This window comes from Rhinoderma darwinii, chromosome 8 (genome assembly GCF_050947455.1).
Source record: "Rhinoderma darwinii isolate aRhiDar2 chromosome 8, aRhiDar2.hap1, whole genome shotgun sequence".
NCBI classification, from domain to species: Eukaryota; Metazoa; Chordata; class Amphibia; order Anura; family Rhinodermatidae; genus Rhinoderma; species Rhinoderma darwinii.
Window position 1 is genome coordinate 68,131,808 of NC_134694.1, and position 18,369 is coordinate 68,150,176.

The 18,369-nt window shown below is 42.5% G+C and overlaps 1 protein-coding gene across 1 annotated transcript in view; it reads left to right on the forward strand.

Annotated features, from left to right (window-relative positions):
- The window catches only part of ATRX (ATRX chromatin remodeler), a 224,913-nt gene that overhangs the window by 57,759 nt on the left and 148,785 nt on the right, over nt 1–18,369 (forward strand). Inside the window, exons 9-11 of the mRNA XM_075835712.1 lie at nt 835–902; nt 5,836–8,423; nt 15,022–15,103. Of these exons, the coding sequence (XP_075691827.1) occupies nt 835–902; nt 5,836–8,423; nt 15,022–15,103 (2,738 nt within the window). The remainder of the gene's footprint in view (nt 1–834; nt 903–5,835; nt 8,424–15,021; nt 15,104–18,369) is intronic.

The following is an 18,369-nucleotide window of genomic DNA, read 5'->3' on the forward strand; positions in this document are numbered from 1 at the left end:
GAATTTCGGCAAAAAAAAGAGATTTGTAAATTTCCCCCCTACATTGCCTTATTTCCTGTGAAGCGCCTAAAGGGTTAAGAAACTTTCTGAATGCTGTTTTGAATACTTTGAGGGGTGCCGTTTTTAAAATGGGGTGATTTATTGGGGGATTCTAATATATAAGGCCCTCAAAACCACTTCAGAACTAAACTGGTCCCTGTAAAAATAGCCTTTTGAATTTTTCTTGAAAATGTGGGAAATTGTTGCTTTAGTTCTGAGCCTTGTAACGTCCTAGAAAAATAAAAGGATGTTCAAAAAACGATGCAAATATAAAGTAGACACATGGGAAATGGTAACTAGTGACTATTTTGTGTGGTATTACGATCTATTTTACAAGCAGATACACTTAAATTTAGAAAAATGCAAATTTTCTCAAATTTTTGGTGTTTTTCACGAATAAATATTGAATTTATCGACCACATTTTTCCACTATCATAAAGTACAATATGTCACTAGAAAACAATCTCCGAATTGCTTTGATAGGTAAAAAGCATTCCGGAGTTGTTACCACATAAAGTGACACATGTCTGCAAGAACTGAGGTTTTTTACGGTCGTGTGCATGGGGCCTAATACAATAAACGAAAAATAAACAAAAATATTTGCCTTTAGTAGGATGCAGGTAAATTTTATGACCATACACAATTTGCCTATAAGGCAACTAACCCTATTTTCCCATTCAATGAGAAAGGGGTTTTACAGGTAAGTACAAAAACCCTGTTATTTCTTCCTGCATTTAATTTTTGTACTTGTTAATTACTTTGTCTTACCTATTTGTCCTTAATGTTTAAATTTAGAATTGCTATAAATATTACATGAGTGATGACATCAATCGTGATGCTGATGGAATGGACGAACAATGTCGGTGAGTTGCTGTACCCTACCTTATCGTACTAAAAAAATAATAATAAAAAAAGTCTCAATTTGCTTATAATACAGTACTCCATATACAAATGTGAGGAATATTTCAGTGATGTGTATAATTTTTCTCGTTGCCATTAGGGAGCTTGACACGAAGTATTGGAAGTGTCAACTCCTTCTAGAGGATATACCCCCACCGTGTCACTGAGCCAATTCCGTCTTGGCTTAGTGCCTGTAAGATGCAGGCTGCCATTACTTATTTTTTTTCCCCCCTCATTTTCCTTCTTTTCTTAGTTGGGAAACATGTTCAACATTGCCCCCTAGTTTTTCCCCCCTAATGGAGGACGCGCGGTTGCCCCCCAGCCAAAAAATACAAGCGGTGAAAGAGCGTTAGCTCATCTGTCGCCCACCAGCCTAAGGGTATGTTCACTACTTATTTTCGGCCGTTTTTTGGGCCGTAAGCGGTCGAAAAACGGCCGAAATATCGGAAGCAGAACGCCTCCAAAAATCTGCCCATTGATCTCAATTGGAAAAACTGCGTTCTGTTGGGACAGGCGTTTTGTTTGTTTTTTACGAAAAAGTACATGTCACTTCTTGAGCCGTTTTTTCATTGACCCTATAGAAAAACAGCTCCAAAAACTGCCACGAAAAATGCAACAAAAGAGTTGCTAAAAAAAGGCTGAAAATCGGGAGTCGGTTTCCCTTGAAAACCGCTCCGTACTTTCAGATGTTTTTTATTTTGTGTGCGCACATACCTCTAGGGTCACCCTGCCTTCACTACTCCCTACTAGTGTTCCTCACCAGATTGTGGTACACTGACATGGAGCCACTGCTGGTTTTGCCTACCTGCAAGGTGAAAAGGAAGGACTCTATTAGTGTGCGTTTAGATAATACCCAACACTAGGGCTGGGTGATTTATGACTTAATCATAATCACGATTAATTGAACATGTAACCCCTATTTACGATGAATGAACGATTGTTTATGCCACACACCATTTTGCATGGCACGCCCCCTATTTGCATGCTACGCCATTGAATTTATATATTTCCCTCAAGCCTACACTATACTACGGTGTATAATGCCCCTATAACTGGCCTAAACCCAGTATGTAGCCCCCTTAGCTACCTCCACACAGTATAATGCCCCCATAACTGCCCTCTTACAGTATAATGGCCCCCATATGTGCCCCTACACAGTATAATACCCTCCATACCGGTCTCTGCAAAGCTGCAATAGTGCCTTATAAAAATAATACATACTCTCCTAACCCCGTTCCAGTGATGAGTGGAGGAGCGATCCCTCTGCTCCTCCTGTCTGCGTGGCTTGGTGCAGACAGGAGCGATGTCACTGCAACATGCCTGTCTGTGCTGAGCTGCTCACTGCTTGGCACAGACAGAGGCGAGGCAGTTAAGTCATCGCACCTGTCTCTGCCAATTTGTTCATGACTCCGTGCAGGCGCAAAGCAGTGACCCAACACACCCCTCCCTCCCTGTGCTGCTCCAGCCTCCATACTGTGGTCGCCATTTACTCTCCCCAGACCGCTTCACTGCTCATCCTTTGACCCGGGCTGCGCTCCTTCCTGTCTTCCTGAAGGGGGCCGTGCACTCGCTTGCACGGTTTCTGTAAACCTTTTCATTTTGGCGTCTGCATCAGCCCGGTTGGTGTTGGCAGCTGCATTTAACTTAAGTCCTCTGTCTTAGCTAGACCACCGCTCCTTCCACTTTCTTCAGTGTTCGTGTTCGTGGGCAGACTCTTCGGGTTGCAGCAGCCAATGACGTGCAAGTGCACACCTCACAGCTCCCATTTCCTTTTTTGAATTGGAAAGTCTTTATCACATGACCGTCGTTTTCCAATAGCGGTGTCTTGGAGGTGGGCCTTCTTCCCTGGGTTTCATTGTCCTGCACTTGAGGTACCGGAGTGGAATTCTGTCACTCACTATTCAGGTATTTCAGTGGCCCCTCTTCTGCCATGCTGGACCACAAAGAGAGAGTCCTCCTGCCCTGCGGTGCCCATGACTAATCCTGCTCAAACAAGGTGCAGTTTGAAATTTGTATGCAGTCGGGCCTACTCCTCTGTGTGCTGCAAGCCAGCCACCAACTTTAGGTCCTACTTCGAAGCTCAGCAGGGCTTGGGTTGGCCAGCTCAGTTATGGTATTCTTTCGGGGGGCCCCCTAAGAGTGATTGGTGGTGGACATTACCCACTAATTTTCTAACCTGGTTAAATACTTGTGTGAAGCCTCTTTTTTGATGCAGTAAGACTTGTCCCGTTCCTCCGCTTTAATCCTTGCTTGCTGCAGAATGGGTCTGGCTTACAGGAGTTATCGCACCACAACTTCTGATCTATCCAAAAATATCAAGGTTTTTACTCCAATATTTGTCATACCAAAGAATGATGGGACGATCCATTGTGGTCCTGATATGTTTATAAATTATTTGATTGGCGATTGCTTCCGTGGAACATGGGAAGTTTTTATTTTAACGTAAAGGATGCGTACCTTTACATCCCGATTTTGCCTGTCCCATCAGCGTTTCCTACACGGAACCTCTATATCAATACGAACCAATATCGAATTTACGAATGCAATGCCACGGCAGTGGCCTATCTGAAGTACCAAGGTGGCAATTAGCAATGGCGGAACTTGCCAGGATCCTGGAGTGGACGGAACCGCTCTTCCGGCAGTGCACATTTCCGGGGTCGCAGACTTTCTAAATACTTGCTAGAATATCAACCCAGGAAAGCGGTCTCTACATCAGGAATTCTTTGACAAGATTTGCTTCCGGGAATGGACTGGATGGTGTCCAGGTTCAATTGCAAGATTCCTAGCTTCATATCGCAAGGTTGGGATACCGATGCTCATACAGTGTACCCTCTGATGGTCTCATGGGACCAGTTCAGCTTGATTTATCTCTTGCTGCACCTGTGGCTGCTGAAGCCACCGTTTTGAAGCCCTCCTCTGCTTACATTTTACCACTTAGGCCCTGTTCACACAGTTTTTGCGGCGGAAATTGACCAAAACCGCGGCAAAAAACAGCCTAAATCGCCTCCCCTTGATTTCAATGGAAGGTGGAGGCGTCGTCAGACCCCCCCCCCCCCCCCACCCGCGAGTGGGAAAAAAACCTCTTGTATGAAAAAGAAGCGACATACCCTTTCTTTGGGCGCTTCCATCCCTGACCTCCCATTGACATCAACGGGAGGCAGAAAGCGTTTTTCCCGCGTTTTTTGCCCGCGGCCGAAAAATGCGGCAAACTGCATACTGGCAGGTCAAAAGCTGTTAAAAAGTTCCAGATAGACATTTGAGGCAAATTTTTCTGCCTGCAAAAAATTGTGTGAACAGGGCCTTAGGGGTTTTATTTTCAGTGGTGTGATACACGGAAACTTCCCCCTGTTTGTGTTTTTCTGTATTCAGTATTCTCTCGTTCCTCCAAGGGGCCTAGATCTGGGACTTGCTCTTAGTTCCCTTAATGGGCAGGTTTCTGCTTTCTCTATGCTTTTCAATAGTCTGCTGGCGTCTAAATCTGATATCCTGACTATCTTGCAAGGATTTGCTCGTGTTCCTCTTCCTTACCCTTTCCAAGCTCCTCAGTGGGATTTGAACCTGCTCCTGTACACTTTAAAATTCTCTACGTTTGAGCCTGATTTCTCTGAATCTTCTCTCCTAGGAGGTGTGTTTTTTTTTTGTTTTTTTTTTCTTAATATTTTTATTTTGGTGGCTGTGGCTTTCTGGAGGTTCTCCGAACTGATAGCCCTGGTTTGTTGCTCCCCCTTTCTTGCTCTTTGTAACGATAAGGTGGTGCTCCAAACACCCCCCCCCCCCCCAAGGTTGTCTCCTTTTTCCACCTTAACTAGTCCTACTTTCTATCTGTCCCTCTCCTGCTCACCACAGGAAATGCTCTCTCCATAACTTGGGTGTTGTCTGTGCTTTCCGATTTTCCTGTCTTGCTACTTTTGCAGATCGGATTTCTTGTGCAAGAGGGTCTGCCTGCCTGTAAGACTTGTCATCTGCTGTGTTTGGTTGGCTATCGGTGCCACATACCGTGTTCAGCATCGGGAGCCCCCATTCTGTGTTAAGCCTCATTTCTCTAGGGCGTTCAAGTTTTCCTGGGCTATGCACCATCCGGCTACTGCTTTCCAGGTGTGCAAGGCTGCTACCTTGTCATCTCTGCCCCATGTTCACGAAGTTCTACAGGGCGCACACTTTTGCATCACCGGATGCTCTGCTTTGTCTTGCATGCATCTGTGGATTAGGCTTCTGTTTTTTGTTACTGCCCTTTGGTACTGCTTTTGAGCTTCCCACAGTGTCTTTGTCCCCCAATGATCTAAACGGGAATAGAAGTTACGATTTTTTCAGGTTTATACTTTACAGTAACAGAAAGGGAATACATTTCAAAGTTTGAAGGAGTAGCCATGATGGTTCCTAAAAGTTATTGTGAAGTGCCTTTTGTTTAATGGCCAACTTTCCTTTAATAAACCAGAATTAAACTTAAATGTTGGAAGGAGTTTTTTTTTATTTATTTATTTTTATATTTTTTTGCTGATTTAACGCTTCTTCAGGAAGTTATGAATGTACATTTACTAGAACTGTTATGCCGCTACTTCATTTCTGATTTAATCTGGTCGGCGGATGGTACAGGAAATAGAGATTTTGGTACGTTCACATTTGTAGCTCATTAAAAGCCTTTCATTTTATTTGTACAGAGCACCACAGTTTTGTATATAAAGCTTCTATATACGGACATTGCATTCTTGTGGGTAGTAATCTACTTATTCTCGCTGTAAAGAATTTATTTTATGATTAACCCTCTGAATCAAGCAGTTGCCGTAAGCAAGTAAATAATTTGTGGCTGAAACTAGGTTGTAGCATTTTTTTTTTTCTATGTTATTCCAACTGTATATAATAGCATAATGTGTATATTTTTTTTGCTTTTATGTCTAGTTGGTGTGCTGAAGGAGGAAATCTTATCTGTTGTGATTTTTGCCACAATGCCTTCTGCAAAAAATGCATCCTCCGAAATCTTGGTCGAAGAGAATTGTCTACTATTATGGATGAAGACAGCAAATGGCATTGCTACATTTGCCAACCTGAACCTCTTTTGGACTTGGTAGCTGCATGTGATAGTGTGTTTGAAAACTTAGAACAGTTGTTACAGCAGAATAAGAAGAAAATGAAAGTAGAAAGTGATAAGAGTAAGCTTTTTGACCAAACACTAAAAACCTTAAGTTGTAATGGACAGGACAAGCAAATGGATAATTCACATTCTTGTGCAATAACCTACTCTTTCAAAGCACTGATGGTTCCAAAAGAAATGTTAAAAAAGACTAAAAGAATAATTGAAACGACAACCAATTTAAACTCCAGTTTTGTAAATTTTCTGACTCAAGAATCTGAAAATGTAGATGCTAACCGCAGTTCTAGAATTCGACAGTTAAAGGCTTTTAAGTCCGTCTTGGGGGACCTTAAAAAGGCACATCAAGCTTTGGAGGAAAGTTTGACCAAAGAAATGTCTTCTGATTTGGGTAAAACAACAAAGAAAAACAGAGATGTAAGTGAGAATAGGCAACCAAAAGAAAAACAGAATGACAAAACTAGTAAACCTCGGAAAGAGTCAACCAGCATGCATGAATATGAGAACGTTATGTCTGAAAACAATGGAGATGTAGAAAAAGAGGTTCATTTAGGTCAGCCTCGAAATGGAGAGAAAATCGATATCTTAGATGTAAGTGTTCAAGAAAATGAGGATATAGTTGTTTTAGAAGATTCACCATTACCCGAAGGAGAGGTTTCAGAAGATTCTAATATGGAGATAGAGGATGGAGATGTTCAAATGGCAAAAGGCGCAGTGAAAAAGTGTGAGAAACTCTCCATGAAAACTGAAATGGATGAGGGGGAGCAACCTCAAGAGGATACCAGTGTTGAGCAACCTCAAGAGGATACCAGTGTTGAGCAACCTCAAGAGGATACCAGTGTTGAGCAACCTCAAGAGGATACCAGTGTTGAGCAACCTCAAGAGGATACCGGTGTTGAGCAACCTCAAGAGGATACCGGTGTTGAGCAACCTCAAGAGGATACCGGTGTTGAGCAACCTCAAGAGGATACCGGTGTTGAGCAACCTCAAGAGGATACCGGTGTTGAGCAACCTCAAGAGGATTCTCATGTTGAGGGTGAGTCAGATTTTGAAGAAAGACTAAATAGATCGGGGAAAAATAGACACAAGCTTAAAAAGCCAAAGTCCTGCATAACTGACAGAAAAAAGAGAAATACAGATAAGGTTAAGAAAGATCCACAGTCGAGCGCAAAGTCTGAAAGTGATGCAGACAAATCTACTTCTAATAGCATGTCATCCAAACCAGCAAAGTCTCGTTCATCTCTGAAAAAACAGAAAAATGATCAATCATTTGAGCCTAACGCTGCTGAAGCACTTGACATGGACATTGTTTCAGTCCCCTCTTCTGTACCGGAAGATATATTTGACAGCCTGGATGCCTCACTGGAAGCACAAAATGCATTGAATGATTCTGGCTTAAAAACGCCAAGTAAGAAAGATGGTAAGGAACTGAAGACAGCTGTTAAAGAGCTGATTTTGAAACTAACTCCTGTATCTTTTTCGAAGTCATCTAAGAAAATGGAGTTGGAAGACACTTTAAAAACTGAGGCTTCTGAAGATCCATCTGATGCTGACAAGGCAAAGAGCCCTAGCTATGTTTCTGGTAATGAGCACTCATCTGAGAATGAGGATTCCAAGTTAAGAAAGTCTCCTCGTGTGAAAACCACTCCCAAAAGACGCCAGACTGATGCAAAGACTTCATCAAATACAGAGGGGGAAAGTAATGATACAGACAAGGAGAAAAAAAAGAAAAAACACTCTTCTAAAAAAGAAAATAAGATGAAACCTGCTTCTTCAGAATCTAATAAGCGATCGAAAATAAAATCTGCTAAAAAAAAATTAGATTTAAACAGCCATGAAAGTGAATCGGATTCTGATGAGATACCGGAAGTTCTTAAAAAAGCAGCTTTGTTGAGCAACTCTTCTTCAGAACATGAGAGCTGCAGTGAAACCAAGAATTCTAAAACAGCTGACAAAGATAGTCCAAAGAGTGATGTGAAACGTAAAAGGAAGAGTTCAAGTTCTGGTCTCGAAGCTGTTAAGAAGGTGACCAGAAACTCAACGGCAAAAAAACGGCGTTCAAACCACTCTGACTCTTCCAACTATGACTCTGAACTAGAGAAGAACATGAAAAAAGCAGGAAACATTAATACTGCCAAGAAAGGTAAAAAGAAAACCGTCAAAAGTGAAGAAGAAAGTGGACCATCTACAGAAGAAACTGAACGCAAGAAGCCCAGTAAAAGGAAGACAAGTCGCACAACACTGAAGAAAAAAACATCTACTTCATCTTCTGACTTGTCTGAAGACAGTCATAATAATTTAAGTCACAATTCTGAGCATGGCAGTGATGATGAGCAAAAGATAAAGCCTATAGTGGAAAATGAAGTCATGTCAGCAGTTGGATTCTCCCAGTCTTCAGGTATGCATTTATAGACCCAATGCGTGTATAATTTTTATTTTTTTTTAAAGATGTTTTACCACCTCCACTGGATATGCCAAAAAATGTCCGATAGTTGCGGATTCCATTTCTAGGGCCCCATGCACACGACTAGAATTGGTCCGTAATTACGGACCCATTGGATTCTGTTGACCATGAAGGTGTCCGGGCTGTAGAAAGCCTCCGCAAAAGATAGGACATGTTCTATCTTTAGCTTTTCACGCACTGTGCTCCCATGCTTTATATGGGAGCACAGCCCGCAAATGCAGGCTGCCGTCAGTGACCGGGCAGTGATTACGGACAACGGCCTTGTGCATGAGGCCGAAGACCCACATCCATCTCTAAAACGGGGCCCCCGACCCCCATCCTACCTATTCTCGCTCTCCTTGCTCTCTGGCCACTGACTGACAAGGTGAGCGGGAGTACAGAAACAGCTGTGCTCAATGACCTGCGTAATAGAAGTGAATGGGACACGCATCTCTCAGGTATTTATGGCATATCCAATGTAATTCTACGTTTTCAAGATGGGAAAACCCCTTTAATGTTTTTTGTTTTTTTTTGCCTAAAACATTAAAGCATTGTTTTATCTTGGTATTTGATCCATTATAAATACATTTGGGAACTTCTTTATTAGAAATTACTATAAATCTTTTTATTTTATTTTTTATACGATCGTATTGGAGTGATTTAGGAAATAGTGGAGACCCACAATTGGCTATTCTAAAAGCGGCCATGCCCAAAAAATTAAATGGCTGAATTCTATTTGGCTGACACATATTTCTGCCGACTCCACCATAAATATGCAAGCCCGGCTGAGTGTTCATGTTTAATTCAATGGGGTTCCGGAAACAAGCAGCCTCAAGACCCTTCTGGCAGCTGCTTAGCTTCGATGGGAACAAAAAATTGGGCAGGCTAAAGAGGCAACATGCCTGATCCATCTTTCCACGACCTCTGCAGTCAGTGTGTGTTGGGAGGCAACCATATACATTAGTTTGTTGGCCAAAATAAACGAGTTCAGCTGAGTTTTGTATAAGGTGTATGGGCACATTTATTCTGTGAATGAAGGGGGCGTGAGGGTGTTTGTCGGCACATCATGACTTTCCCTCTTTTTTGTTCACAGAATAAGGTGCAGTGATGTATGTATTCTGCAGCAGAATTCTATGCAGCTTTCCTTTTACCCAAATCACTCTTGATGTAAAAGAGCAATTCATGTAATTAATATTATGAAATACATTGCAATTTCCTAATTCGTTATACTGGCAGCAGAGGTAAAACTTAAACATGTAATTTAGAAGCTATAATTGGGCTCTGGGTAGGGCTGGGCAATTATGACCTCAATCAAAATCACGATTAAGTGATTATTTAGGCCACACCTCTTTTACATACCACACCCCCTATTTGCATTCTACGCCATTGAATTTAATATGTATCCCCTGAGCCTGCTGTATACTACTGTATATATATTCTATCCCCATACACTGCCTCCACACAGTGTATATTGCCCCCATAGTGTTTCCACACAGTATATTGCCCCATAGCTACCCCACCTATTATAATGCCCCTTTAACTGCCTCCACACTTTATAATGCCCTTTATTATAGCTGTCCTACACACTACAACAAAGAAAATAAAGAGCAGTACCATGCAGGAATGAATAATAAATGTGGGTGCCAACCTCCGGATAAAAGCTATATCCTTCGTAATAGTCTGCAAAAAAAATAGGCAGCACTCCTGGAACTCCAAGTGAAAATCAAGTGATAAACTTTATTCCATTAGCGACGTTTCGGCTTATGCAACTGCCTTTCTCAAGCATCCTACACACTATAGTTGCCCTCCACACATTATAATGCCCCATAGCTGCCACCACACCGTATAATGCCCACCACAACTGTCCTCCACACAGTATAATGGCCCCCATAGCTGTCCTCCACACAGTACAATGCCCCATAGCTGCCACCACACCGTATAATGACCCCCATAACTGTCCTCCACACAGTATAATGGCCACCACAACTGTCCTCCACACAGTATAATGGCCCCCACAACTGTCCTCCACACAGTATGACCCCCACAACTGTCCTCCACACAGTATGACCCCCACAACTGTCCTCCACACCGTATAATGCCCACCACAACTGTCCTCCACACAGTATGACCCCCCACAACTGTCCTCCACACAGTATAATGCCCACCACAACTGTCCTCCACACAGTATAATGACCCCCACAACTGTCCTCCACAGTATAATGCCCACCACAACTGTCCTCCACACAGTATAATACCCACCACAACTGTCCTCCACACAGTATAATACCCACCACAACTGTCCTCCACACAGTATAATGGCCCCCATAACTGTCCTCCACACAGTATAATGGCCCCCATAACTGTCCTCCACACAGTATAATGGCCCCCACAACTGTCCTCCACACAGTATAATGGCCCCCACAACTGTCCTCCACACAGTATAATGGCCCCCACAACTGTCCTCCACACAGTATAATGACCCCCACAACTGTCCTCCACACAGTATGACCCCCCACAACTGTCCTCCACACAGTATGACCCCCCACCACAACTGTCCTCCACACAGTATAATGGCCCCCAGAACTGTCCTCCACACAGTATAATGGCCCCCAGAACTGTCCTCCACACAGTATAATGGCCCCCAGAACTGTCCTCCACACAGTATAATGCCCCCCACAACTGTCCTCCACACAGTATAATGACCCCCACAACTGTCCTCCACACAGTATAATGGCCCCCACAACTGTCCTCCACACAGTATAATGGCCCCCACAACTGTCCTCCACACAGTATAATGGCCCCCATAACTGTCCTCCACACAGTATAATGGCCCCCATAACTGTCCTTCACACAGTATAATGCCCACCATAACTGTCCTCCACACAGTATAATGCCCACCACAACTGTCCTTCACACGGTATAATGGCCCCCATAACTGTCCTCCACACGGTATAATGGCCCCCATAACTGTCCTCCACACGGTATAATGGCCCCCATAACTGTCCTCCACACGGTATAATGGCCCCCATAACTGTCCTCCACACGGTATAATGCCCACCATAACTGTCCTCCACACGGTATAATGGCCCCCATAACTGTCCTCCACACGGTATAATGGCCCCACAACTGTCCTCCACACGGTATAATGGCCCACCACAACTGTCCTCCACACGGTATAATGGCCCCACAACTGTCCTCCACACGGTATAATGGCCCACCACAACTGTCCTCCACACGGTATAATGCCCACCACAACTGTCCTCGACACTGTATAATGACCCCCACAACTGTCCTCCACACGGTATAATGACCCCCACAACTGTCCTCCACACGGTATAATGGCCCCCACAACTGTCCTCCACACGGTATAATGGCCCCCACAACTGTCCTCCACACGGTATAATGGCCCCCACAACTGTCCTCCACACGGTATAATGGCCCCCATAACTGTCCTCCACACGGTATAATGGCCCCCATAACTGTCCTCCACACGGTATAATGGCCCCCATAACTGTCCTCCACACGGTATAATGGCCCCCATAACTGTCCTCCACACGGTATAATGGCCCCCATAACTGTCCTCCACACGGTATAATGCCCACCATAACTGTCCTCCACACGGTATAATGGCCCCCATAACTGTCCTCCACACGGTATAATGGCCCCACAACTGTCCTCCACACGGTATAATGGCCCACCACAACTGTCCTCCACACGGTATAATGGCCCCACAACTGTCCTCCACACGGTATAATGGCCCACCACAACTGTCCTCCACACGGTATAATGCCCACCACAACTGTCCTCGACACTGTATAATGACCCCCACAACTGTCCTCCACACGGTATAATGACCCCCACAACTGTCCTCCACACGGTATAATGGCCCCCACAACTGTCCTCCACACGGTATAATGGCCCCCACAACTGTCCTCCACACGGTATAATGGCCCCCACAACTGTCCTCCACACGGTATAATGGCCCCCACAACTGTCCTCCACACGGTATAATGGCCCCATAACTGTCCTCCACACGGTATAATGGCCCCACAACTGTCCTCCACACGGTATAATGGCCCACCACAACTGTCCTCCACACGGTATAATGCCCCCATGGCTGCACCCCACGCTGTATAATGCCCCACAGCTGCCCGCAATAGTGCCTGGTAAAAATAATATACATACTCACCTAATCCCGATCCAATGATGAGTGGAGGAGATCCCTCTGCTCCTCTAGTCTGTGCTGCTCGACGCAGACTGGCGTGGTGACGTCACTACCTCGCGACCAGTAGTACGTATTGAATGGTAGAGCAGGGACCTTACAATCCCCTGCTTAATCATTGGATTTACCTGTATGCTCGTCCTGAAGATGCAAATGCAGTGTAAACCGGGAGAAAAAAAATTGATAAAACCAAAATTCACAGGATGACGTCTATTAATGTTGCTGAATTTATATTTCGATTATTTTTCAATTAATTGCCCAGCCCTAACTCTGGGTTTTATCCATAAACTCATGTACCTCAAACAATGATGGTAGTATACTTATTGATTTTGCGCTATGGGCCGACCATGTTCCTTGTTTACTGGCTGTACACTAGAAGGCATAATCCATGGGACGACACGTAATCGCAGTGGCCAACCACAAGTCAAAATGAGTGGGCTTTCCAGTGTACATACTTTACCTTTTTGGCATGTGCTTTATTTAGCAGGTCTACTTTAGCCAGTGCCAGTAACCAGCATATTTATTTACATAGCTTTGTTTTCCATTGTAAAAAGCCACAACATATGGGCTGAAGTGTTGCACACAGACAAAATGGTGAATTGTCTTCATCAATATGAATATGATAAATTGCTTAATTATACAATTTAATCCCTCAATTATCTTAATACATAGTGGCTGTCAATCATTGTTGTGGGGGAGCGCTACGCTTATGAATGGACTCCTAACTGAATTCACTATTTGTTAAATAAGGCGGCATATTCTGATGACAAATTTTCTTTAAAAACTCCACCAAACTGCCCTGTTGTATATAACCTTAGTAGATCGATCAACATACAATACTGTCCTGTTGTATATAACCTTAGTAGATCGATCATCGTACAATACTGCCCTGTTGTATATAACCTTAGTAGATCGATCATCATACAATACTGCCCTGTTGTATATAACCTTAGTAGATCGATCATCATACAATACTGCCCTGTTGTATATAACCTTAGTAGATCGAGCATCATACAATACTGCCCTGTTGTATATAACCTTAGTAGATCGATCATCATACAATACTGCCCTGTTGTATATAACCTTAGTAGATCGATCATCATACAATACTGCCCTGTTGTATATAACCTTAGTAGATCGATCATCATACAATACTGCCCTGTTGTATATAACCTTAGTAGATCGATCATCATACAATACTGCCCTGTTGTATATAACCTTAGTAGATCGAGCATCATACAATACTGCCCTGTTGTATATAACCTTAGATCGATCATCATACAATACTGCCCTGTTGTATATAACCTTAGTAGATCGATCATCGTACAATACTGCCCTGTTGTATATAACCTTAGTAGATCGAGCATCGTACAATACTGCCCTGTTGTATATAACCTTAGTAGATCGAGCATCATACAATACTGCCCTGTTGTATATAACCTTAGTAGATCGATCATCATACAATACTGCCCTGTTGTATATAACCTTAGTAGATCGAGCATCATACAATACTGCCCTGTTGTATATAACCTTAGATCGATCATCATACAATACTGCCCTGTTGTATATAACCTTAGTAGATCGATCATCATACAATACTGCCCTGTTGTATATAACCTTAGTAGATCGAGCATCATACAATACTGCCCTGTTGTATATAACCTTAGTAGATCGATCATCGTACAATACTGCCCTGTTGTATATAACCTTAGTAGATCGATCATCGTACAATACTGCCCTGTTGTATATAACCTTAGTAGATCGATCATCGTACAATACTGCCCTGTTGTATATAACCTTAGTAGATCGAGCATCGTACAATACTGCCCTGTTGTATATAACCTTAGTAGATCGAGCATCGTACAATACTGCCCTGTTGTATATAACCTTAGTAGATCGATCATCGTACAATACTGCCCTGTTGTATATAACCTTAGTAGATCGATCATCGTACAATACTGCCCTGTTGTATATAACCTTAGTAGATCGATCATCGTACAATACTGCCCTGTTGTATATAACCTTAGTAGATCGATCATCGTACAATACTGCCCTGTTTAAGAATATTGTGCAGTTTTCCTAATAGGAGCTATCTCCTAGTTGAGTCTACTGTATTGATGAGGCGAGTACTCCCCTGTCCCTCTTCGCAGTAATCGGCAGCCCATCAATCACTGGAGGAGCCTACTCTATTCACCATTAAGCTTGGTTTACACTGGCATTCATAGCTTCCATCAGCAGTATTCTTCACCTTAAAAATACAATAACCCCATTAGTCAAACTTTTTGTTTTCTCCATTTTATGTATTTATAAAACTTTTGGATTTTTTTTCAGGTGATGAAGCAGGACCCAAATCTGGTACTCGTGATGTGGAGGATGATGAGGAGGAAGATGATGACGATGATCCAGAGAATAGGTATGATTCCAACCATACGGACTTAAAAACGATTATAACACACCCTAAGCGTGGGTCCAAAGCAAAGCAACGGAAGAGCAAGCAGGTTGTACAAACCCGGACTTCCTGCCTTTTAAAGACTCGATCCAAGGCTGATCGCAAGTTTGACAGAGTGGCCAGCAAAGCAAGGCCCAAAACCAGAAAACCAGTGAAAAAATAAATCAATAGTGTTCACACACCTTGCATAGGGTGTGTTATAAATACACAGCAGTGTACTGGGGTTTGTGCTCCTATATTTCCTTGGAAAAATATTTTTGTTGAAAGCAATGGCTTGAAGGATTGAATCTATTATTTTAGGTCACACTGTTGAATATTGTTCATCAGTCATTGAAACGCTGCCTTCTAAGCGCTTGAAATGTGTAAGGTTGAGTGGGTGACAGTCCTTAGTTTTCTTAATTGTAGCCTCGTTTTACATTCTATTTTATGATTTGTCACAAATAATCCATCCTGCCCTAAAATGTAAATGAGATAAGCATCGACTCGCCTTCTGTGTTTTATGCCAATCGATGACTTCCATAGAACTTTTGAAGGCAATGTTTTATGCATGTTTATACGATGTTGAAAGAATGTGTCTAAAGTACATGTTATAGAGTACTCAATGTGTTTTGTTATGGTCTTAGAATCTACAGATTTTTATTTTTTTACCATGTTTTTACATGACTTTGTTTGCTTTTTAATTTGAGTAGTTCGGATACATCTCTACTCAATTCAGTTTTAAAGGGTATGCACAGCTTTGCAACCAATGTTATAGCTCTAATGCATCTAAAATAACTATCCTGGTTGTCAACAGCTCAAATGCAGGACTGTCTCCATAGTAACAGACTACAAACAGGTTTTGTGTCATCTGATTCTGCAGTTAAACTGTACTCCCTACCACCGGTCTTTTTTTTTTTTTTCTTTCTTGTCCAACAAAATGTATGGAGAATGTCTCTAGGATCAGACTACACAGGATTTGTTTTTTGCAACCATAGAGACAGACATTTTAGATGTGCTAGAGCAAATTATTCCAAGAATGTGCAAAACTTTTTTTCCCCAGATAAACTTAAACTCCCACGGAAACTTAACGGCCCCCTTTCCCAGTCATTCTCGCAGGATTCTAGAAAGCACAGATCTATGCTGCTGTTGACGGAGTACAGGACCGCAGCTTTGGCTGTGCCTGCCGGTGATTCAGATCTGATGGTTTTAATTTTCCTTGGCAGCAAAGTATTTCATCTGGTGGGGAAAGAACGTTCTTGACCTTGCCCAGTCATTGTTTTCTAAGTGGCACATATAATACACCTCTATGTGAGGATCCTGCAAACAGCAGCTTAGATTTCAGCTTCCTGAACCCCCTGTTACTAAAATGGGGGGAAGTATCACATTTGGTTTAGTGTACTTACTGTTTGAAGTTTTTATTTTCTAAGACACAAGCTGTTTAAATATATTAGAAACCTTGGTGGTGGTAGCTAAATGCCAATATTTACAGGCATTGTTTGGGGAAAACAAATGCTCCTTACTAAAGAACAGTGTTGTTGTCATAACCATTATGTTAAGAAATTTCACATCACGTTCTGCTGCTGTTTAGAGGTACATATTAACTGCAGTCAAAAACGATTTTTAGGTTTTGAGTGTTTTTATGCTTTTACAGGAACCCATAACCTATAAAATGCACAACAAAATATCCCGGCGCTTTCTCCTTTTAATCTCCTTCTTTCCTTTGATTTTCTTTTGTCTCGTATTGCAATTAATGGTGAGAAATCTTCTCTGTCCCGGGAGGTCAGCCATGCCCCCCACCTTTTCCTCACTGTCCTTTGGTCTTGCTGTAAGACAACTGGCTGGACACACACCAAGCCTAACCCCACAGTCAGGAAATGAACCGGGTCCTCTGTAGGATTTCTTCAAGACTGTTTGTTTCAGGACCCTCCTGAAGATCACGGAAACTAACAAACGGTGGGGGCAAATATTTGTCCTGTTTAATTTTATTATTAATTTCTAGGTTTTTGTGTTCATCATAAAGGGGTTTCCTCTTTGAAAAAAACAACCTGACTTGTCAGGCAGACCGGTTTATAAAAGAAGGGTTGGAGGATTTCTCTGTTGGGACTCCCATTGATCCTGTGAATGAGTTAATTTCCTTTTTACGCACATTCGTGGCCCTTTGTTTAGAATTAGGAATAGGAACTTGATTTTAGGTGTCATGATGGGTCCTAATATAGAGGTTGACATGTCTCACTAGACAACCCCTTTTAAGCTATTAGAATAAATTGTAAGAGGTATACATATGTTTCCTCAAGCAATGTGAAGCAATGGCTCCTCACAACATTCTGGTGTGTTCGGGAGAACTTGCAATATGACATTTCTTTAGATAAACATCCCATCCTCCTCTAGTGTTATAAACATGGATAGTGCTCAGCAGAAACAGAGGGATGCAGACCGTATCCAACAACGAAGAGCAGAGTAAGTGGCACATAACATTGAAGGCTCTGTTGTAACGATTTAGGACATACGTGGCCTACAAACAGCTGTACCAGCCTACTACCGCTTTGCATGCTGCTACGCTTTCTCCGGGCCAGAAGTGCAGTTTGTCCTCTTTAATGTCTTTACTTTTCATTGGTGGTAAGTGTCAAGCATTCTGCTCTGATAGTTTTTCCGCCTCCTGTGCATTTCATATGTGCAGCGTATTCTGCTCTATCACATATGCAACTAGATAAAAAGCTGTGCATATGAGGTAGAGCTGGCGCTAGGCTGTTTACCTAATATACATAGGCGGTAGAAAATGTTTCAGCATCAATCCACTACTACTAACCCACACAACTCATTTGCTTAGAGAACCTGCAGACTGTCCTTTATTTCATTGGGGGCATTGGTGTACAAGATACAAAAAAAATTTAAAACTTCTAAACTCCCTTCAGAAACCAAGCCACTGTTGGCTGTCTGATATTGTATCACCACCCCATTCAAGTGAATCGGATTCGGTAGCAATTCCAGTTACAGGCCATGAATATAAATGGCATTCCTTCAACCCTTTTAAAGTAATTCTCACAAGAAGTTGTGAAACCCGTGCCCATTTAAATGTAGAAAGGGAGCTGAAACTTGATAATGTGCCTCCCCTATAATTATACATTTTTATCTTTAGTACAGTAAGATTTCTGTCCTGATGGAGCGTGTTGGATTGTCTTTCTAGAGCACTGACACTTGCTTTGCATGCTCGCAGTATTGGCCCTTCTGGAGAGGCAGTGCATATATATATA